The sequence below is a fragment of the Dendropsophus ebraccatus genome, chromosome 9, assembly GCF_027789765.1.
Source record: "Dendropsophus ebraccatus isolate aDenEbr1 chromosome 9, aDenEbr1.pat, whole genome shotgun sequence".
Classification (NCBI taxonomy): Eukaryota; Metazoa; Chordata; class Amphibia; order Anura; family Hylidae; genus Dendropsophus; species Dendropsophus ebraccatus.
In genome coordinates this window covers 90,480,632-90,504,456 of record NC_091462.1, presented here as the reverse complement: position 1 = coordinate 90,504,456, position 23,825 = coordinate 90,480,632, and the positions used below count along the sequence as shown (strand labels likewise).

At 40.7% G+C, this 23,825-nt stretch overlaps 1 protein-coding gene across 4 annotated transcripts in view; it reads right to left on the bottom strand.

The window, feature by feature from the left end:
- Window positions 1-1,405: 1,405 nt before the first annotated feature.
- The window catches only part of PDGFA (platelet derived growth factor subunit A), a 35,856-nt gene continuing 13,436 nt past the window's right edge, over window positions 1,406-23,825 (bottom strand). The window contains exons 4-7 of one of the 4 annotated variants that reach the window (XM_069983845.1): window positions 22,709-22,896; window positions 8,077-8,200; window positions 3,646-3,714; window positions 1,406-1,572 (exon numbers count right to left, since the gene is read on the bottom strand). In XM_069983845.1, coding sequence (XP_069839946.1) covers window positions 3,659-3,714; window positions 8,077-8,200; window positions 22,709-22,896 — 368 coding nt within the window. In that variant the 3' untranslated portion in view covers window positions 1,406-1,572; window positions 3,646-3,658. The other 3 variants (XM_069983848.1, XM_069983846.1, XM_069983847.1) reach the window with 3 other exon arrangements.

Below are 23,825 nucleotides of genomic sequence, written 5' to 3'. Positions count from 1 at the left end.
AACGAAAGGATCAGACAGATTGCCCGAAGAAACTGCCCAATCCTTCTCACACCAACACCTAATGTTAGAGAAGAAACAGGAGATATGGCAATGGTTGCTGGCCCAACCAAAAATTAGCAGGTTGAGTTACCATTATTGTAATGTGTATGGCCTGTTGGAAAAAATAAGTTTCAACCAAATTTGACGCTATGGGCTCATTGTCCTCTTTCCCTTTGCACTAGTTTTATAAATAAATCACCACTGCTAAAACATTCAAAATAGCTGAATAAATGAGTTTATCTGACCATTGGCAAAAAAAAAAAAACACAACTGCTTACTTTTTTTAATCAATATAAAATAAATCAGCACAAATTAAATATAAATACTAAAAATTAAAAAAATACCTTGATATACAGACCCCCAAGGAAAAAAAAAAAAATTTAAATTGTGAGCAATTTGGCATTTTAAATAAGAGGTAGCCATTTTGTGGATCAAACAATCACAGGAGTACACGCTCTTCACTTAAAAGGTAAAAGTGGTTTTTCGAGAACACTGAGCATGAGTAGGCTCTGTCGCAAAGTCAACGGTAAATTGGCTTGATGTTTAATTCACAAAATGGCAACTTTAATAGCAGGCGCTTCTTAACCAGAGGCAAGTTATGGGGTAAATAGCTATGGGACACCTAAGTTGCTTTTTTTCCAGATTGTATTAGGTTGGCAAAGTGAGTGACTATTTAGATTTTTTTTTTTCTTTTTCTTTTTTTTTTCTGGCAAGCAAGAGCAAATACGCAAACACACAAAATTCAACACTTTGAAGATCAACTGCTGCAAAATGACACAAATAGATATTAGAATCATTAACTGACCAATATAAGAGCAGGTGAGTTCCTAGTGGTAGGACTGTGCTGCCATAATTAAATTACCCCCGTGGTAGAATTACTCTATAGAGTAAAAAGAAAAACAAAAAAATAAGTCCTCTTAAGGCTTCCCAGGTTTTTTGTGAAGACTTTAACATCATGGAGCAAGGATTTATTGTATCGAAAGCTTCTGCGTAGACACTTGTTCATTTGATACATTCCTGGCCTTTTCTTGTGCCAGTGCTCTGTCAGTGACCATCATCCATCTTCATCAATATTAACAGGCACATCACTTGACATAAAGCACCACTGCTTTGATATAAAGTCCCTAATCACTTGCTAGGTTCACTGTATCTTATATATTTTTAAGCATATCCTTCTTTCATCCAGACCGCCATCTTGATTTGTTACCGACGTTTTCTGACAGGGGAAGCGTCTCTTCTCTGTAAGAGTGCTACAATACTTGCTTTGATGTCACATTGAAACAAAAGTACATTGTTCCTTTGTTCTCACAGAGTGTCCTTTGAACCTTTTCTCCTCATGTTTTTTTTTTTTTATCTCGTCTTTCCACACGAGAACAAAAAAAAAAAAAAGGAAAACAAAAACAAAAAAACAAAAAAAAAACAAAAACAAAAAACAAAGTCTATAAAAGCACCATACGTAGAAGATTCAGGAATGTAACAAAGTGTGTACATCCAAGTCCTAGATGAAAGTTTCTAGCTTATTTCACCTTACATCTGTAAAAGAGAAAAAAAAAAAAGGGAAGAAAAACAAAAGAATTAGTACAAAGTAAAAAAAAACAAAAAAAACAGCAGTTTAGGAAATTACAAATGTTAACAGTTTGTCCACAAAATATACATGCATTTTCACCTTTACATTGGTTATTCATAAAATTTTGGGAAAATTTTAAAATGGAAAAAAAAAAAATTATAAAAAAATTAAAATTTAGATTACAAAATAGGAATATCTTCCACTTATTTTTTTTTTAAAAATAAATCGGGTTTTCTAACAAGGCCGTATTACTATTGAGAAAAGAAACAAACTTTATGGTTTCTTTAAAAAAAAAAAAAAAGTTTTGGAACATGATAGGCTAATGAGCGCATAGACTGTCAACTGGGCGGCACCAGTTCCATGGTGGCCATGACAGTCCACAGACTGAAACAATGCCCACTGACGGGAGAGGACCTAGAAAATTTTAAAAACAAAATTCAGCAACTGAATCTACAGACAGCACATTTTAAAGATGCTCCAGGACCCCTTTAAATATGCAAAAAAAAAAGGAACAATTAGAAGCACCTTTGCACTTGTAAGCAAAGGTTTGATAATTCGAGCTGAAATAGCATTCTTTTTGAAGTTTATAAACCAAAACCCAAGTCCATGAAACAAAATAGATGAAAAAAAAAAAGTCATCTGGTTCTTAAAAACACAACCAGAACATCTTTCTACATAGTAAAGATGCATAAACGACCACTTGGATATTCCATACAAAAAGGGCTTTTTTCCTAACCTATATAAATTTAAACATGTATCTGCACTAGCATAGTATGTATGTTCCTTTCCCTGCACTCAAATTGTCCAAAATGTCTTCTGAAGTAAGTGCATATTAATGGAACACTACCAACAGTACTGTGAGGATACATAGACATACACTTTATACCACTACCTCCTAACTAGTGCTGCCATATAAAACTGAATTTCCACAACCCCAGTTCTCCAAATTCGAACATCAGCATTTCACTCCTCACGGCTGAGGAAGCAAGATGCAGCAATAGGACTTCCAGGAACACATGGCTACAGCCTATGGCTGTATCCATGTGTTCCAGGACTCCCTGGGGTGGCATCCAACATTTACAGCTGCAGAGAATTAAATGCCGAACGTTCGGCATCAGAGAATGTTGCCGACCCGAACAGTTCAACAGGTCCGCTCAACACTACTCATAAAAAGGATGACTACCTGTAATCTACGTAGGGAGCATATACATCTAAAACAGAGCTGTGGGAAAATAGAGCCTCGCCAGTCACATACCTCTTCACTTTCCCTCAGCTGAAGGGAAGATGTAGTTTAATGGAGCTGGTCACGGTATTATCCCACACCCTGATGCAAAAAGATAAAGTTTCTTTTTTTAAAAATAATTTAGCGTAAAGAATCCTTATCATGGATATTTCTTACACCACAACCTAGACCATGTTGACTAGGAATGGCCCTTCTAACATGGATTTACACAGGAACATCAATTTCAGTAAATGTTAACTTTTTGACCTAAACCTCCTATCCTCCTTCCTCCCCAAAAAAGTTGCGATAGCAAGATGGCTTCAAGTTTCACTATTAAATAGGCCTTTCAAAAGTATCCAAAACTGAAAACAGTAAAGGTGAGTTTCATAACATATTTTGTGGACTAATGAAGCGAATATACAAACTTTTTTTTTTTTTTCCCTTCAAATTTCCATTTGTAATTTGGGATTTTTATTTCCTGCAACAAGAAGACATTTAGCCAATTCTTTCATGCATGGTGACCCCCAAAAATCTACAATGACACACTCTGCAGAAGAATCCAGATAAAGTAAAGCTCAAGCGTAATACAAAAGTGTGAAAAGGAAGACGGCCAAAGAATGCAAGATGTTTACTATGATGTGTAGCTTGAAGAAAAAAAAAATCCAGCAGGTAGAATTATCAAAGCCAATCATATATAATCTCTTTGCAGCCTAAAGGTAAGTGTCAAGATTGGAACAAGTGATTGTGTTGACGTGATTAAAAGGTTGGGAAGTTTTGTTCATTGCTGGTGCTGTTATTTTCAGCTTGGGGTTCCTACCTGCCGAGGAGTATTAGGTAGGCTTTAGTTTTTTTCGCTTCCGTTTTTTACCTGTTTCCTTAGGCCTTCCTGTTAACATAAGGGTAGGGATGGTGAAAAGGCCTAAGGAAACGTATTTTGTTCAGTAATGACACAAAACAGGTTTATATTAGAAGTTCATTCCTGGAAGAGAAACGTGTTAGCTATCGCGGGTGCTATTAATGTTACAGAGATTGTCATGTTAGTTATGTTTTTGTTCACTGTAGGATTTATGTTAAAGAAAAAAAAATGCAAAAATACACTAAAAGTATGCAAGCTTTTTACAAGGATGTACTTTGTACAACTTGTACTTTTATTTGTTAAATATTCTCAATTAATTTAAGCTATTATTGTGCCATAATACAACTTTTTCAGGCTATGTCCACATGCCTGTCCGGATCTTCCAATATTCTTGCCATCAAAGTGAAGAAAACCATGATGACCCAATGGATAGAGATGGGCAAGCCTCGAGCACGCTCGGTTTCGTCCAAATCCTAACCTGTAGCATTTGATTACCAGTGGCTGAAGAAGTTGCATGCAGTAGGGAGTCATGGAAAACATGGATATAACCTATGGCTGTACCCATATTTGCCAGGCAGCCCTAGGGCTGCATCCAACTTCTTCTGTCACCAGTAATGAAGTGCCGCACACTCGAAGTTGGCTCATCTCTACCAATGGACACTATTTTTTAGTCTAAAGGACCAAATGAGTACTGTTCTGATCTGTTGTACCACAGTTTCAGTGAAGAGTCCAAGTAAAAACTCTCTAAATTCCTTCATACATATGCACAAAGACGAATTTAAGGGGGGCATACACTTGACATCTGTTGGGCAAACGTTCATTCAGCCAACAGCTATCTTTCCCCAATCTCGCCCCATACACATAAATGTTAGGGCCCTATTACACAGAGCAATTATCTTCCCCATCAGGCCAATTTAGCTCTGTGTAATAAAGACAATGATCAGACAAGTAGTTGATCAGCTGATTGTTGTTTAACACTTCTAAAAAATCAATCAACAGCTGCCAGTCACACGCAACATGTAATAATTGATGTGCGGCCCACCGCTTATGCAAGGGTAAAGCAAATATAATAAAGATATATAGTTACCTGTCCACATCCCCGCGGTGTCGCCCTCCTTGTTTCTGTTCTGTGATTCCCCGTTCACCACAGCCGCCTCAAACACTTCCACACCCATCTCTGAAGTGACAGGCCGTAGCACTGTCCCGTCTCCGCTAGCTGACTGGCTCAGACATACAACCAGAAGTGTGAGCTGCAGCTGTGATAACCAGGGAATCCAACAAGATAAGGCTGAAGGACACAGCGGGAACATGGGCAGATAAATTTATCTAAATTTTACTAGCAAGGACTGCACCGGCATTGCTAACAATGTTCATGCAGCCCTTGTTGGCAATAATCAAGCCGTACAATGTGCCATGCGTCACTTATTACACGTACAGCTGCTGGCGGATTATGTTTTAACATGCTGAAAGACAGCGATGGCCGAGTCGCTTGCTCGCTCGTCGGTTGATTGCTGGCTCTATTACACTGGAAGATATCTGCCTCATTTAGAAAATCGCTCCGTGTAATGGGGCCTATAGCCACTGCTAGCTGAAATCCAGGACCCCCAACCGATCTTTTCCCGTCATCTGTCAAGGAAGAGTCAGGAGGCCATACATTTAAACAGTTGGCCGTTCCCAAAGTTGGTGGGTTTAGCTAGCTTCTGACTAAAGTGTGTAAGCGCCTTTAAAAAGATTTAAAAAAAATACATTTATAACTATAGCATTAGAATGTATTTAGTCAGTAGTGTATGATGTGGCAAAAAAAAAAAATCTATACTTGGCCAATTAAATTGGATGTATATATTACTGTATTCTATGCAATAATCCTTGCATGTTCAACAATTGGCTATATATTACATATGATGGCATTAAAAAAGATTAGAAAAACCCTACCAGCGACACTGTTTCTGTTTGGAAGAAAAAAAAATAAAAAAAATAAATATTAAAAAACTGTTTAAATTCTTTTTTTTTTTTTTTTTTTTTTTTTTTGAAAGGTTGTCTATAAATTATTGCCTCCAAGAAACAGTATAGGATGTGTTGAAGTGACAGCTGTCAAAGACAACAAATATCAACATGACTGAGCAATTTTTTCCGCCACTGCGTGCTAAAAAGCGATAGCAATCAGTACTGTTTAAAGGAATGACCTTGACGCTGAAGAAAACAGGTGCTGTACAACAAGAACTATTGTGTTCCAGAATGTTACAAATAAAACATTATCTAAATGCACACAGAAAAACATAGAAACAAAATATATTAGTCTAAAAGCAAAAGATGTTATTAGCCATTTCTACCCCCCAAAAAAAGTCATGGAAATTGCAAAGCCAAATAGTTTTTTTATTTAAAACCATCAAAAGATTTTCATATATAACATTCAAGTTAGGGGAATTTTTTTGAAAATAGGTTTTGTATCCTTAAAGTGAATCTGTCAGCTGAAGTTCACATTCCAAACTGCTGACAATCTCTTCATTGACTGTAACATCTTCTAACTACCCATCCTATACTGGACTCGGCTTGATTGACAGTCTGCTATAATCTGAGCTCCAAGCTGAGTGAGGGATGGGAGAAGAGGAGATGTTACAGCCCTCAGAAGATGATGGGCTTGGGGAAGATGGATACATGAAAGGTACCAAGTGCCTCTTTCACCTAATAGCTATCTGAGGGTAGGTTCACACTATGAAATCTGCGTGGAGAAGTTCTTGCAGATTCCGTCGCTCGTACCCGTTCACGGAAGTGCGCCTCTCTGCCCGTGCCATAGACACCATTCTATCGCTGGGCGGATTCCGAATTCCGCCAAAAGAACTGATGTGTCAATTCTTTCAGTGGAACGCAGAATCGCCCTGGCCATAGAATGGTGTCTATGGCACAGGCGGGGAGGCGCTCGCCGCCGCAAATGAGTACAAGCGTCGGAATCCGAAGTAACTTCTCCACACGAATTCCGTAGTGTGAACCTACCCTTACAGTGTCAGCAGTTTGGGAAGTGCAGCTGACAGATGCCTAGTACATATGTCAAGAGAAAGAATATTAATGGCTACTGTTTATACAGGAAAGCTTTAGACTTTATTGTGAGGAGAACTTCAAGACAGGTCAATGATAAGGCCCGAAAGAAATATAAATAAAATTCTTGATTTGTCAATCTTTAAAGTGAATGTACCATCAGGTCCAGGCTGAAGCACTGGAGGCAGGCCGACCCACCCCCAGTGGGGGTAAACTCCCCCGCTTCTCTATGACGCGGCTCCATTAGAATTAATGGAGCTGTATTATAGAGGGACAGGGGTTTCCTCCCACTGGGGGTGGGTCGGCCTGCCTCCAGTGCTTCAGGCCAAGCCTGATGGTACATTCACTTTAATAGCCGAAGAAAAGTTTATGGACAGGTGACAGCCATCTCTCCTGTTAACACCATACACATGGCCATTTATGTGTTGTAAACTGGGAGAGGGGTGGTATCTCACAGTTAAAATTCATCATTCCCCAACCTTTCTTTCCTGTGATATCATCTGTAGGAGAAGGTATAAAGTAGAGATGAACTTAAAGAGGATGTACCACCCGGTACATCCTCTTTAACCTGAACCCACGGATCGATCGGCGCCGGCATGGGGAAGCCGGTGCAGCGGTCCGTTTTACGGATCACCGCCCGGTCCCCGTGCACGGCGCCTTTCGATCCATCGGTACCTGGCTGGTGCTGAACCACTGGAGGTCGGCCAGGCCGCCCCCAGTGGGAGGGAGTTCCCTCCCCTGTATGACGCGGCTCGCTTAGAATGAACGGAGCCGCATCATACAGGGGAGGGAATTCCCTCCCACTGGGGGCGGCCCGACCGACCTCCCGTTCTTTAGCACCGGTCGGTACCGCTGGATCGAACGGCGCCGTGCATGGGAACCGGCCAGCGGTCCGAAAAACGGACCGCGGCACCGGCTTCCCCGTGCAGGCGCTGATCGATCCGTGGGTTCAGGTTAAAGAGGATGTACCGGGTGGTACATCCTCTTTAACTCCAGTCTGACCATTCAAAATTTGAATACTGATGGCTGAAGAAGTTGAAGCCATCCGTAGGAAGTCCTGGAAAACCAAGAATAGACTCGAGCATACTCGAATTGCGCTCATCTCTAGTCAGCAGGCCCCTCCAAAACAGATTAGAGTGGTCCAGTCTCTCAGAAAATTATCAGGGCCAGATGACTTTTCATTAAGGAACCAACAGAGGCAAATGCATAAAATAAAATAAAAAATCTATTGTTAGCACAATAAATAAATAAAATGTCTGATTCTATTGAGTTTGTAAGTTAACTAAGAGGCTAATTATTCATTCAGGATAGACCTACTGAAGATTTACGTAGTCAAAAGGAAAATTGAAGGGCACTTACCAGTTTCTTCTTCTCGATAATCTGAATTAGAATTTGCTGTACAAGTGCAGTCCATGTGATCCTCTAACCTCACCAGAACTTCTTTTAATTTGGGTTTTTTCCTTACATATTCTACTTTTGCCACCTGGAAAAAAATACAGATGTACCTGAGCATTACTTGAAAATCTTTTAGCTACAGGAATAAATCTGAAACTTAAAAAAAAAAGGACATTGTAGTATTAATAGATCGCAAAAAAAAAAAAACCAAAACACAGCCACTTCTGATAACTGCATTCAACACACCATCAGAGAATCAATGATGGGAAAAGGAAGCTCTTTATTGGTCTTATTAGAGATTACATGATGCCTTATACTGGGCTAGAACTGTATTTGTGGAGAAGAGGAAAAAAAAAAATCAATAGGGAATGCAATAGTGAAGTGAGAAATGTAAGACTCTGCACAGTGGTTACTACTGTGTATAAATAACTAGCAGAAAAAAAAATAAAAAATTTGCACAAGAAATCATCTAAAATGTAACCTCCATTCATACATAACCTGTTTCTGGCTTTGGATTCAAAAATTGCTATTACAAACCTGACAATCTGAACACACCCCAAGACTGGAGAAGTTTTTATTTATTTTATTAGATCCAGACAGATTGAATACCACCCCTACATATAAGATGTGTGTTATCTGAGAAACCAAGATGTGAGGGATTATCTGGAAAAACCCAGTCAACCACCCTGTGTGTCTTGTGAGACAACCAACCATTAATTTTGTCTACTTAGGGTCCATTTACACAGAAAGATTTTCTGACAGATTATCTGCCAAAGATTTGGAGCCAAAGCCAGAAACAGACTATAAACAGTGATCAGGACATAAAGGAAAGCCCGAGATTTCTCCTCTTTTCAAATCCATTCCTGGCTTTGGCTTCAAATCTTTGGCAGGTAATCTGTCACATAATCTGTGTAAATGGACCCTTATCCTGGCATATGAGCTGTATACAGTACACTTCATTAAAAATAAGATTACTTATCAAAAATCAATAAACTGAAGTAGAGATGAGCGAACCGGGTTCGGGTTCGAGTCGATCCGAACCCAAACGTTCGGTATTTGATTAGCGTTGGCTGCTTAAGTTGGATAAAGCTCTAAGGTTGTCTGGAAAACATGGATACAGCCAATGACTATATCCATGTTTTCCACATAGCCTTAGAACTTTATGCAACTTCAGCAGCCACCGCTAATTAAATGCCGAAAGTTCGGGTTCGGATCGACTCAAGCATGCTGGAGGTTTGTTCATCTCTAAACTGAAGCTTCTCAAAAACATTGGCTTTAGCCCCAAATGCCCCTCTGACAGGGTACATAGAACTGTATTAACACTTTTACGGCAATTTCCAAGCAGCCTTATTTATTCATCTGGAAGCTCCAAAACATTAAAGAGGTACTCCGACCCTTCGCAGATCTCCATATCGAGCCCTGACTTCTGTATTATGTATAGAGCCTATTTATTCTTATGGAGCGACGGAAAGAGCAGAGTATACCAGAAAAGCACCGTACTCTGCTCTTTCCATCGGCTTCATAGGAATGAATAGAGCCGTGGGTCACATGCTGTATCCGTGGCTCTATCCATTACATAGAAGCCAGGGCCCGTAACAGATCTGCAGGGGGTACAGAGGTCGGACCGCCGACCCTTCCCCCGGCAATCTCCTACTTTTCCCCTATGCTGTGGATAGGGGAAAAGTAGATTTTTCCTAGAATACCTCTTTAAGTATCAGAGTCATTACCAATCTGCTGGCCATCTAGGCACAATATACAATGTGGGTGGGTGCCGCCCAGGAAACAAGCCTTCAATGTTGGCGTGAACTCATTTGCCCTACTTTGTAGACTCAATGATTAAACCATTTTGGGTTTTATTATTAATTTTTTTTCTTAAAAGCCAGTGACATCATTTCACGATAAGAAATTTGGCAGCAAGAATAAAACAAATCTGAGAGCAATGATATTCCCCCATTGTTGCTGTTCAAATGCTGGTTGTAGGATAATATTGACTATGCACTATGCCAGAATCAGCTTGTAATCTGTAGATAAACATATTATCGGAAGAAACATTTTCCTACACATTTCTGACCACACCAAGAAAAGCAAGTAACCATTAGTAGATGGTGCTACTGGGAGGAGAGAGTCACTAATGGACCATGAACGTTAGATGCATGTACTTCAGGCAATGGGACAGTAACAAGCAAAACAAGCACAGTGCTGTGTCTGACACACAAAGAACACGTCCAAGCCTTTGGACTTTCTATATAACTTCTGACCTCCACATGACTAAAGCTTTCCATGCATTGACAACTTAGAAAAAATGTTGGGCCCACTGCAGGCAACCAGGAATTGATGGTGGGAGATGCCACAGGGATGGAAGGGGAAGGCCAGCAACTAAGGTAAGCATCAAATCCAGAAGTCTCACATGCAGAGCTCCTGTGCAAGTAAAGCTTTGGCAACACAGATACTAAACTCCAGGCAAAACAGACTCTGCTCTATGCAAGTGGAGGCTAAACTTCGGCTATCCTCCAGAAGCATGCAGTATTGTTAATTTGCATACTTTTTTCCCCTGAGGAAAACTACCCAAGAAATATGTTGGAATTTCACTAAATTTTTCCATGAGAGTCAGAACCTTCCTGTATTGTCACGCATGTAATTGTAATTAATTCCCTGAAGTTCAATTCTGCTTATTTTCTAAACTACCAGATCCATTCCGAGAATTGGAACGTCTAGTCTTCAAAACTTGAAAGTAGTGACCATACAAGTCAAAGAAAGAAAGAAAGAAAGAAAGAAAGAAAGAAAGAAAGAAAGAAAGAAAGGTAGATAAAGAGGCTGCCAAGTAAACTTGTTTGGTTGTTTCAACATGTCCTGTAGACCAATATTGAGTGACCTTGCATGCACAGCCATTTCTTCCCGGGGAAGCAGACACCTCCTCCTCAGGATCAGTGTGGGTTCCCCTATGTGTATCATGGGAAATCCCTTTTTAGGCAATCAGTTTAAACAAAGTAGCTTGGAATTGAAGTTACTGCATGGTATAATAGCATATTGTATTTGCTAATTTTTCTACCAGAAGTAGAAAATATGGCTACTGGTTATAGACACCAATTTAAGTGGTTAAAACCAGCCACTATACAAAAACAAAATCACTTCACAACATATAAACTTTGCCACACAAAAAAATAAAATAAAAGTAAAACAAAAAAAGACACACAAGGTTTCCACAGTAGTCTGACTGAAAGTATCTGAAACTTAGCTTTCAGTCACTGCCCTTTTTGTCAACAGGACATGGAGCCTGCCTTCATTAGTCTTGCAAACAAAAGTCTTATAGTCAGACAGTAGCAGAGAGAGAGAGAAAAAAAAAAAGTCAAACTTAAATGCATTTTCCAGGGCTGTCAGATTTCCATTGAACAAGTCAAGGCTGGGTTCACACTATGTATATTTGAGGCTGTATTTGTGAGGCTGTATAGCAACCAAAACCAGGAGTGGATTGAAAACACAGAAAGGCTCTGTTCACATAATGTTGTAATTGAGTGGATGGCCGTCATTTAATGGCAAATATTTGCTGTTATTTTAAAACAACGGCTGTGGTATTGAAATAATGGCCGTTATTTACTGTTATATGGCGGCCATCCACTCAATTTCACCATTGTGTGAACAGATCCTTTCTGTGTTTTCAATCCACTCCTGGTTTTGGTTGCTATGAGGACCTGACATGAGGACCAAATACAGCCTCAAATATACATAGTGTGAACCCAGCCCAAAGCTGTAAGTGACAAGTATGAATGCTCTGCAAGAAGGTCAACTTTGGGTCGAAGTAATATGTTTTAGTTTCTTTTATGGTGAGCTCCCTCTGTTAATGCTTTTCAAGACGCTGGGTAAATTTGACTCATCCGGCATGAAAGAGCGGCTAATCTGCAAACCTCTCGAAGATCAAATGATGATTAAGACCTAAGAGTGAAGACACAGACTGTGATTCCAACAATTCTTTAATTATCCAGCCAAGCCGTGTCTGAATTAGGAAGAGATCTCGGAAAGTCCCTTTTCCCTCCCCAACATTGATCTTTTCCTATACGAAGAGACAATGTACAGTCGGAAAAATTCACAATTATCATTTAGAGATGGCTTAGTCTTACAAGCCCTTGATCCCTCTATGGACTGTTATTCCCCAATGCAGTTTAGGAAAACCTATGACTCATCTTTTTTACTTACTGGCCAAGTTCAACCGATCACCATAAATGGTGCTTTCTTGGAATCTAATAATTCATTGTTGTTTGATTTAGAAGATAAGTTTTCCCCCCTAGCCTTCTGAAATCAATTTATCTTTTATCTCTGCATTCTTTTACCCTCAAAGCTAAAAAAAAAAAAAAAAAAAAAAAAATTCTGGAAACACAAATATGTACACACAACCTTTTCAACCATACTTGAGTATTTGTCAAGGGGAAAAAAAGAAGAACAAAACTACAGGTCCAGCTGATAAATACAGCTGCTAACCTACCGTCCCCTCTAACCCCAGCCAAATACCAATAGATAAAGCTCTTTTGTACTAAGTTAGTCTGCTGTTGGTAACTCCTAAGGGTAACAGGGTGGGCACAACAATATCAACACAGGAGATCGAGAAAGCTTCTTTGTGCAACTTCTTTTGACAGTTTCATCTTCCTTAAAAAAAAAAAAAAAAGTTTCTTTTTTGTTTCGCTAGGAACAGAATTCCCAAGTCCTCTATGGTAGTCTCTATATATGTCCCTTGGACATCAGCTGTTGCTCTGGTATAAATGAGCCATCCAGGATTTCAGGACAGAAGATCAACAAAGATACAAGAAGCTATACAAGGTTTCATCACAGATTAGAAAGAGTTATATATAACATTTATCAAATTCCCCTGTAAAACAGCTGTCGGGCGACTTGAGACCTCATTCGGGTTTGCAGTGAGCACACCGAATCCAGCTTCTCGAGCAGAAAGCCATAATGATTGAGTGGCAAGAGGTCTTGCAATTTGACTCAAGACTCTCTCCACTGAAAACATGGTAGAACAACCAGCTTAGTTATTGAGGTTTTGCTGGCAGAAACCAATTACTTAAAATTACACAGGACGGCAGCCAATAAAGAGTAGAGATTAGTATAGGGAGCTAGATAATCTGTAGTTATTACAAGGGGAAACAAGCCACTCATGGTGTAATGATTATTGTGTGTATAGTATTAGTAACGCTGCATGGATCTTCCCAGATTAACCCCGATGTAGGGCACAACCTGGATCCGAAAACATTGCTCCATAGTATTAAAACACTCTCGTTTCATTGGCAGAGATGGGCAATAAATAAATCCAGAAAGATGACGAAGCCCAGCCCTGTGGTTGATCTGTAAAAAATAATCTTCTTTATTAATCCACCTTTAAAAGCATACACATGGAACGCTGACCTACAGGTTTGACAGATTTCAATGAACTTTTATTCATAGCACATCATACTCAAAATGCGTCAGACATTCAGGTCAGCATTCCATGTGCACATGCATTAAAGCAACTCTGTACCCACAATCTGACCCCCCCCAAACCACTTGTACTTTCAGATAGCTGCTTTTAACCCAAAATCTGTCCTGGGGTCCGTTTGGCAGGTGATGCAGTTATTGTCCTAAAAAACAACTTTTAAACCTGCAGCCCTGTGTCAAATTGGCGTGGCCTAGAGTATCCATGTCCTAGGACTGCGTTACCCCTCCGTCCCTCCCTCTTCATCACTAGGAATGCCCCTAAAACATTTTTTCCTATTCATCACCTGAGTCAACACTGCACAAGTGCAGTGTTCAGACAGGGGATGAATAGGAAAAACCTTGCCCGGGAGCGTTCCTAGTGATGAGGAGGGACAGAGAGGCGTTGCAATCCTAGGAAATGGATACTTAAGGCCACGCCAATTTGACACAGGGCTGCAGGTTTAAAAATAGTTTTTTAGGACAATAACTGCATCACCTGCCGAACGAACCCCAGGACAGATCATGGATTAAAAGCAGCTGCCTGACGGTACAAGCGGTTTGGGGGGGGGGGGGGTCAAATTGTGGGTACAGAGATGCATTAAATGTGGATTATTAAAGACGATTGTTTTAAGGATGAAACAAAGCGCTGGGCTTCATCTTTCTGGATTAATGTGCAACTGGTTGTTCTCCGTGGCCGACCTCAGCAGCGATTATTGCATTCCAGAGAGAACCGAGCTGACATATAAAAGAATGGTTGAAAGAGTTAGAGCCTGAGTGTAACATCTAGATTTCCATATGTGTTTCCATTGTGCCAAACTTTGTTCCCCATAGAAACCTATGAGATAAGTTTGGTTCAGTAAAAATAATCATCTATATACTGTCAACATAGTCCAAAGTGTTTCCCAGTTGAGGAAACTGTGTCAGTAAAATGGCAAATAACGTAGACAAAAAGGAGAACCATGAGGTTCTTGTCTTGTGGACCTTAAGCAAAAGCTTAAAGGGGTTGTCCGGCGAAAAAAAATTATTCACAGAATAACACACATTACAAAGTTATACAACTTTGTAATGTATGTTATGTCTGTGAATGGCCCCCTTCCCCGTGTTTCCCCCCACCCACGCTAGACCCGGAAGTGTGGTGCATTATACTCACCGCATGTCGTGTCGTCCACGGTCTCCGATCGTCAGCAGTGACGTCTTCTTCGGGAGCTTGGCGGATCTTCCCGAGTGCCGGCCACCCTCTGCAGCGTCATCCGAAGCTCAGCCGCGATTGGCTGAGCATAACTGTGCTCAGCCAATCGCGGCTGAGCGGCTGATGACGCGGCCACGTCATCAGCTGCTCAGCCGCGATTGGCTGAGCACAGTTATGCTCAGCCAATCGCGGCTGAGCTTCGGATGACGCTGCAGAGGGCGGCCGGCACTCGGGAAGATCCGCCAAGCTCCCGAAGAAGACGTCACTGCTGACGATCGGAGACCGTGGTCGGCACGCGACAGGTAATGTATAGCGCACCACACTTCCGGGTACACGGGTGGGGGTGGTGGGACACGGGGAAGGGGGCCATTCACAGACATAACATACATTACAAAGTTGTATAACTTTGTAATGTGTGTTATTCTGTGAATAATTTTTTTTCGCCGGACAACCCCTTTAAGAATAATTCTTCTGTTTCCAAGGCTTTTTCCAGAATGAAAACTAGTGCCTGAAAGTCAAAGTTATAACGCACAGACAGCCTATCTCAAGAAAAACACTATTCAGGTGCCTAAACACTTTAGCGAAAAGTTGGCCAAACCCACCAACTTCAACGGAAATCATGATGTGGAAACCTTCAGTTCTCCAGTTTTTGCAAAACTACAATTCCCATCATGCCTGGACAGCTGAAGCTAGGGTTTGGCTGTCCAGGCATGAAGGGAATTGTAGTTTTGCAACAGCAGGAGGGTCGAAGGTTCCCCATCCCTGATGTAGGGGGGGGGGGGGGAAGGGTCAGGCATGCTGGATTTCAAGAGGCCAACCTTATTGCTCTCAGAGATAAGCTACTGCTGGAGGAGACTCTCTATTGAGAACACAAACGTTCAAGTGTACAGAGGGATCAAATTTGACAGCCGTCAGCCGAACAAACGTTTGGCCAACAGCTACTGAAGATAGACTGACTCCCAAACCCATCAGCAAACTTAAGTAAAGGAGATCAGAATACATGATTATGTACTTACTAGTTTTAGTAATGTCGAACTACAAGTAATTTAATTGAATGATCACAAGTTTCTTGTATGTTAGAGTATGTTGTTTCCCCCTTATTGATTATGACTAACATGCTGGATCCTCTATGAAGTTTGGACTTGCTCAAACATGGTCCAGAGCTTTTTAGTCCATGAGGTCATTACATGAATAGATATGACTAGAATTATACCCTAGATCATAATACACCCTTTTGTTCCTTAAGGGCCATCTATTTAGATTCCAGATGTTGTTGATCTTTTGAGCTCCAATTCTTTTGAAACTACTTAACCCATATATTATGATATATTACGTAATAACCTGAAGGAACTTTTTTTTTTTTTTTTTTTGCACAAAAGTATAGAATAAAGTACTTGAGAGTTACTTCAAGAATAAATAGGACAGTTCTTTGGGGAGGGGGGGTATATAATTAGGTCTTAACATAAAGCCATTTTACTATTTTATCTTTAAGATTGAAGAGCAAAGTACATTTTGGGTCTTGTTTAAAATATACTGGAGGTAGATTTATTACTATTGTGGCAAATGTAAAACAGCTAGAAGCTAGGCAAGCAACTGCGTCAAATATCACAGTGAAAACTGGCAAATTTGGTGCATCTTACTAAATATATCCGACACTAGAGATGAGCAAATTTATTGTAAGTTCGGGTTTGTGAAACCCCAAACACACTGCATTTGACTGCCAGTGTAATGGATGGCTGTATCCATCTTCTCCAGCCAGCATGAGTCAAATGCTGGGAGCTCTGTATCAGACACATTTCCTTATACAACTACTAGGCTTGCTTACTTCAAACCAATATTTGTATCAGAACAGGGACACATGCCATTATCCCCTTCACCCATTACCACATACAAAATGTGTGCCCACACAATCAGCTACTGGTGGACAGATAGCTGGGACCAGAGAAAATGCAAGTTTCAAAAAGTTAAAGTGATACTGTCACCCCGGTTTTCCTGTGTGCTTTTATCATGGTTGATAGAGTCACTAAGGCGGGGCTTAGCGAGAGAGCGAGCGAGATAAGAGCAAGAAAGAGAGAGAAAAGGAAAAAAAGAGGGCTCAACAGTCGCTAAGCCCCACCTAGGTGACACTTTCCACAGATGAACTAAAACATTGTGGCATTTGGTTGCTCACAGGTTGTAGCAAATTTTCTGGATATACCAGGTCCTGAGAGACATTCAGAACTATGCAAAAATTCGAACCAGGAAGTCTGTTCACAACACTTTTTCAAAATATAGTCACTCATTTGGGACATTAAAACAGCTCAAAAGAGAATTTTTGGTGCAGAAAAGAGTTAGCAAACAATTACTTCTGTACCAAAAAAAATGCTAACCAAACCAAAAATCTACTATAAAAATTCAGATTTGACAGGTGTTTAGGACACTCAAGGGAAATTATATATATATATATATATATATATATATATATATATATATATATATTAGTGCAGTACCTAACAAAAACGGTGTGCGGCTGGACTGGCATTTTCCCCTGAGTTGTGATGAACTGGCCTGAAAAAGGCCTGTCCCGGCTGATGGACTGGCCACTCAGCCAATCAGTGACTGAAGCAGCGTCCTGCCCCAGCCACTGACTGGCTGAGCAGCCAGTCCATCAGCTGGGTCATGACGTGTCAGCTCCAGAGCCTGGCGGGGGTGGAGCTGTGCTGTCCTGACTCTGTTCCACACACTGCTGGTCACACACACAAACCCCACCAACACGTAGTGCAGCCGAAGACCCAGATAGTCTGATTTTTTTGCATAATTGCAAAGCCACTTACAACATTGTTTACCATAAGGAAACTCTTTAGCATGCATCAGTGTACTACAATGCACTATGAGCAGAAGATTGTCTTTGAGGGGTTTCAGTATCAACAAAAATTTCACATAGGCCTACTCAAATCCAGAGTTGACACCCAAGGTGTCCATTTGGATCCTGCTAGCCACAAAATCTAGCTATACTGGGCCCTCAAATGGGTTATCCTGTGTTAGAAAAAACATGGCCACTTTCTTTCAGAGACCACATTACTCGTCTCCAGTTTGGGTGTAGGTTTTAAAACACCGTTGCGTTGAAGTAAATGAAGCTTAATTGCAAACCACACATGAATTTGAGACAAGTCGTGCTGTCTCTGGAAGAAAGTTGCCATATTTTTCTAATGTTGGATAACCCCATTAAAAAAAGATTAGGTTTAAAAACAGAAGGACCAAGTTTTCTCGCTCTTTCAACTGCACACAAGAACTACTTCCCTAACAGAAGAAAATACAAAACATAAAAATATGACTACAAAACAACAAAGTGTTAAAAAATACTAAAGCCAACAAAAATGTATCACAATAAATGAGATGGTACACAGAACCATGCAAGAACATCTATAAGAACTTCACTTGCCAACCCTATAAATATGTGTTGTCTTCAAACAGTGAACTCATGTTGGGTTCTAGAAGCCACATCTACAAACCAGCAACCATCAGAGGTCCAAGTTCCAAGAACAAGGCAAGTATTTCAGAAACCAAAAAAAAGCCTCTGTGAAGTTAATCATAACCCATGCTTTAGTCCTCATGAATGCACAATATGATGTGGTATTCGCAGTCTATTAGACCCAACTGATGTGGAAATGATGCAGCCCCATAAATATAATTCATAACATCTCAAACATTAATCATCTCCAGCAAACATCCAGAATGAAATCGGCATCAAAAGAGCAAGTTTGGCATCATGTCTCTTCATTAGAAGCGGGGAGTCACAGACAGGGCATTTATAGAATGAATCATCGCTATGTGAGGTGGTGGGCTGTGCGAGTACATGAAGAAAGAGAGAAATATTCAGGAGACAGAAGAGTCTGGAAAGGTCAATGAGCTAAGTTTGGGTGGCATGTCGACTATTTGGGGAGTGGATTAGGAAGTACAAAACCACTTTTAATAGGCATATTATTAGGTGCTTGAGCGAGAGAAGACTAGGATAACAAGCGAAAAGCTATTTTGCAAGTGCAAAAACATTCCGGCTTCTTGCACATGGCTGTATTACATAGATCCCGAACACAGTACCCAGATCGTGCCATGAGCTCATGTACCGGAATGTGCAGTCCATGTTCTGATTGAAAAAAATAGCTGCCCCAATGAAAACATGATGCTTCACACAGGGTACGTCATGTAAGCCGGCTCACTAACATCATGACTGCAGTGTCAACGTTGACTTAGGACAAAATTTTTGACCCAATTTATATAGTAAATTTAAGGGACTGCAAAAGATATTTCAAATACATCTAGAAGAAATCAGTTTAGAGCAACCTATATACACCTACAGACTATGTACTTATGTTCCCACTAAGTTTTTTCCTTGTCAGTTTACAATTTTTTTAAATGACGTCCGTCATTTTGCGGTTTGGCTGCCAGTCACTGAAATAACGGCTGTTGGTACATTATTTTAGTTTAAATGGGCTGATGGGCCTTTGGGTGTGTCTTTACTTGAAAAGTCCATTAAATTGAATAGTAAAGATGGTGAAAAAAAAAAGGAGAATTGTGTGTAAACAACTAAAAAAATAAAATAACGTCCGTTGTTTAGAAAAGACTTCTGAAAATAAATGACGTGATTATTTGACGCCCGCTTTAAAAGACATCCGTCATTTAATACACTGTGTGCAAATGACATCTGTTATTCCATAGACTTCAATGCAGTTCATTGAAGGAAATTAAAATGCAATAACTGACTGGATGCCTTTTTACTTAGGCGGCATTCACACGTCCCGTAAAATTGACAATTTTAGGAACCATTCAAGTGAATGCAGCCATTCACACGATCCGTGCCGCGACCCCCACTGCAAAAAGAATAGGACATGTCCTAGTGCGGATTACGGCACGAATCCCCCCGCCTGCAGGGATGATAGGAGTCCTGTCATCGCATCTGACAACTACTCACCTACTCCCTCATGCCAGCTGGCTACATGTTCACCAGAAGTGGCGTGGACTACGCTGCCTTCTTCTCTCGCCAGAGTAGTCTGGGCCACTCCCGGTGAGCGCTTGTAAGCTGGCCGGCAGGGAGGAGTAGGCGAGTAGTCAGATGGGATGACAGGAGTGCACATTATGCGCTCCTATGATCTCTGCTGCAGGGCGGCGGAAGGGGGCTGCACTGCTAGGGGATCCTCCTCCAGGCATCGCAGCGCGGATTGTATGAACAAGGCCTAAGTGTGACCAAAGCCATAACATGAATGTGGCTGTAGCAACCAGAAAATCATGGCTAATGCTATTGTACAGTAGGTAGCAATACTGATGGGAAAAAAAACACACACCCTTTACAAAATTGACACCACACTCAATATAGAACATTTTTGCAACAGTCCTTTAAAAGCATTTCCTAAGCTTTCCAAGGACAGTGGAAGTTATTTCAAGTTACGGAGACACTCTATAATTACACTTTGAAGGAAAAGGTAAGGTTGCCAACTTGATGTGAAAGATGCAGCCAGATGCCCTTGTCGGAACAGCCGGCGTTATCATTTATTGATCTCTGGATGTGCCTGTGTACTCAGCCAGCATTCATTCCTATGATCTCTGTACCTTGTCACAATAAAGGCCTCTATTTTAATAGAAAAAGGAAGTCTTTACAAAACTAGACATTGGGCAAACAGTCGAAAAAAAGTTAAAAACCTTTCCAGGAGTACAGGGAGCAGTCCGGTGGTGTGTAACGCTTTCCACCACATCCTGCGTGACTCTCTGGTACAATTTACTAAATGACGCCACACAAAGCCATTCAAGTACCAAACCCAGAAAAATCAGCTTGTCAACGGCATAAAGCCCCAAGAAGAAGGCGGGTGTCAGTGTACACTGTGCTCCATTGTCTACATCGGGAGGTGAAGGGGTGAGCTTCCAGTTTCAAGGATTGAACGCCCTTTCTCCTAACATGCTCTTTGACCTTCTGTCCTTTAACTTCAGTTGGATAATTTGGCTGTAGTTTGTTCCAATTTTACATACCCGCTATACCACACAGACATAAATGGATATTATCTGGATGGTTATTTATCAAGGGGTTGTAATTATACCTAAGTTTTGTCATATCACCAAAGGAAATTATAAAAAAAAAAAAAAAAAACAAGTATAACAGAAAACACAGCTAAGGAAATAATCTCTAGAAGAGCACAGCCAATTCAATATTATGGCTAGCCAATCTGTCAAATCATATGGCAGAGCACGTACTTAATCATGACAATTTTCTTTCCTGTTCCCTATATAGCTCAAGTATATTTCACAGCTCGCACTGGTCCTTGTTCCTAAGGCCCCCCCATATCCTGCCTATCACTTTCATAGAAGTGAATCTGTCACGCCCTGACTGCTTACAGAGCTAAGAAAACAGCTGGATAGATATCGATAAAAGCTATCGGAACATGACTTTGTTCCCGTGTCTGTTTATATTTTTATTTAAACAAAATCTTTATTCGGGCTGTGAATAGAGTCAAAGAGGCGGAGCCTATTGTCCCCTAGGCCCTTGCACTGCTACACTTCACTGTGCTGTAAGCCCGCCCCTTGCACAATTAGTGACATATGTGCTTACAGTACAGGGAAGCATAGCAGTGCTAGGACCCAGCAAACAATAGGTCCCGCCTCTGACACTTTTCATATGAAATTAGTTGTTTTTTATGAGAAGACAGACACAGGCAACAAAGGTGTGTTCTGGAAGCTTTCATTGATCTATCTAGAGAGGCCATCACCTTGGTAAGCAATTAGCCGGTGACAGGTTCACTTTAACCCAAGCATGTTCATGCCATGTAAGGAAGAAACATTCAGACTTTGCATACATGACAGTGTTGCCCTGGTTCAAAAGTTCAAAATTATGGCCGAATCAGGACTTTTAACACAATGGTAAAATAACCACCAAAAAAAAAAAAAAAAAAAATCCTACCTACCCTGCAGTATTATTTTCACGTGTCACAGGTAGTGATTAGCGAACTTCAGAAAAGTGTCTGGCTATCGAAACATGGCCAAAGCCAACTGCTCGATTTTCAGCTCCTGGCGTCTGTAGAAGTTGGATGCCGCCCTAAGGCTGCCAGAAAACATGGATACGGCCTATGGCTAGGGCACCTAGATGCCAAGAACGGAATGACAAGAGTTCGGGTTCGACCACGTGGCTGAACCTTGACACATTTCTGAAGTTCGCTCATCACTAGTCATAGGGAATAATAATCCCTATGACCGGGTATAATTTCTGAATTATCAGTAGCTTATTATGACAATTCCAATATCGCAAGATCAACTTTAATGGTTAATTCTAAAATATTAATCCAGATTTGAAGATGAAACATCCAACAAAAAAAATAAAACGAAAACTGTTCCAAGTTACTTAGCCAACAAATACAGAAAAAGTGCCAGCATACTAAAAGGAAAAACTGCAGTAGTTCATAAAGATTGGTCATCAATCTACTGGAAGAAGTTATCCTAGTACGTCTCTTAGGAACGGCCATGGGAAGTAGAAAGGCCAAGCTGCTCACATTTGGATTTATCATGAGAACCAGTATTGCAATTACATCACTGGAAAACAGCAAGGGTATGCTAACCGAGAATGGATTGACCCGCCAAGGTACCTTGGTGGATCCTTGCTGAACTCCAGAAGAAACCCCTATTAATGTTGACAATTAGAGCCAGTTATATGCCACAAGTTTCTTACAGGCCGATTCACCAAGGACCTTCAGAAATCAATGATCACAACCACTGGCCGGGCACATCTGCTGTTTAGATTTAGTTTTTGGAACCCCAGTCCACTCAAATTGCAAGTGATGCAAACATGTTCCAACTAACAATGGGGACTTAACGGATCATCAATGTTCAGGGTGCCAACAAGAGAATCAAACCAATAGTAAGACCCCAAACCATGGCTGCATCTGTATCAATGCCCCTAGACAAAGTCAACCCCGCCCACGTGTAGAGATATGGGCGGTATCTGCTTACCTTGACACTCCGGTGGTGTATTTTTGATGGTTGGCATTTAACACTGCTGGTATTACAGCAGCCTGTGCAACGTTTCACCTCCACACAAGGCGGCCATATCAGAAAGTTTGCAGATGTTGGGTCAATTTGGCTACGAGGTATCTCGTATATAACAGTCCTTGTTTTGCAGACTGCAGGGACAGCTTCCTCTGTTCAAAAGAAAAAAGGGCAAGATTACAATTTTAACACAAAAAAAATAAAAAAAAAAATACAGCCACATATTGTTTATTTGCACTTTAAACACCTATCATACAACTAAGGCACCACACAAAGTTATGAGTCAGCAATACACCTGCTGCAGTCCCAGTCATACAATCTGTCACCTATGTCTTGCTAAATATATACTCTTGGTAAGTGTGAAAGTTGAGTCTATGTGCAGTGTGATAATTATTCTTCCTGAATCATCCAAGGCCATTTCTCCAGACAACCTCCGCAATGAATCGTAGCTCAGAGACACAGAAACATACTTATAGCTTCGGAACTAAATACTGTAAGGCAGCGCTATGGTATGGCTACAATAGGTACACACAGGCAATTATCGTGTACGCAATATACAGTCTTTCATTTTACTAAAAGAGGCCTAAACATATCGGTCTAAAAGTTAAACTAAAGCGCTATTAAAAAAACAAACAAAAAAAAAATACCATTCTGAATAAATGTTGATCTTGGTTGCTGAACACATTGGAAATGAATACGTTTGGACCACTGACAAACGGGCCTAGTCTAATAATAGTCACCATGCTGGATCCCCATGTTCCGGAGTCACACAGCCGTCTGTAGACATGCTGGTTTTACATATTGATGATATGCTGTTAGTTCTTTGACACAGAGTTAAAAAATCCACCAGTTTCAGGTGCCGGATAGGAGAATATAAGGTAATGACATTTAATGGGACTTTCCTTAAAGAGGCATGCTAGGGGCAGATAGTAAAATTGCTGAATTTTCAATTGCTGGGTCCAGGGGCTAAAAAGGTGACAGTATAGGTGCCACTATTGTACTGCCTCCTTAGAGTAGATTGGGCACAAAGCTCTTGAATATAAAGATGTGCCATAGTCAATATTTTGTCAAATGGGGTCTT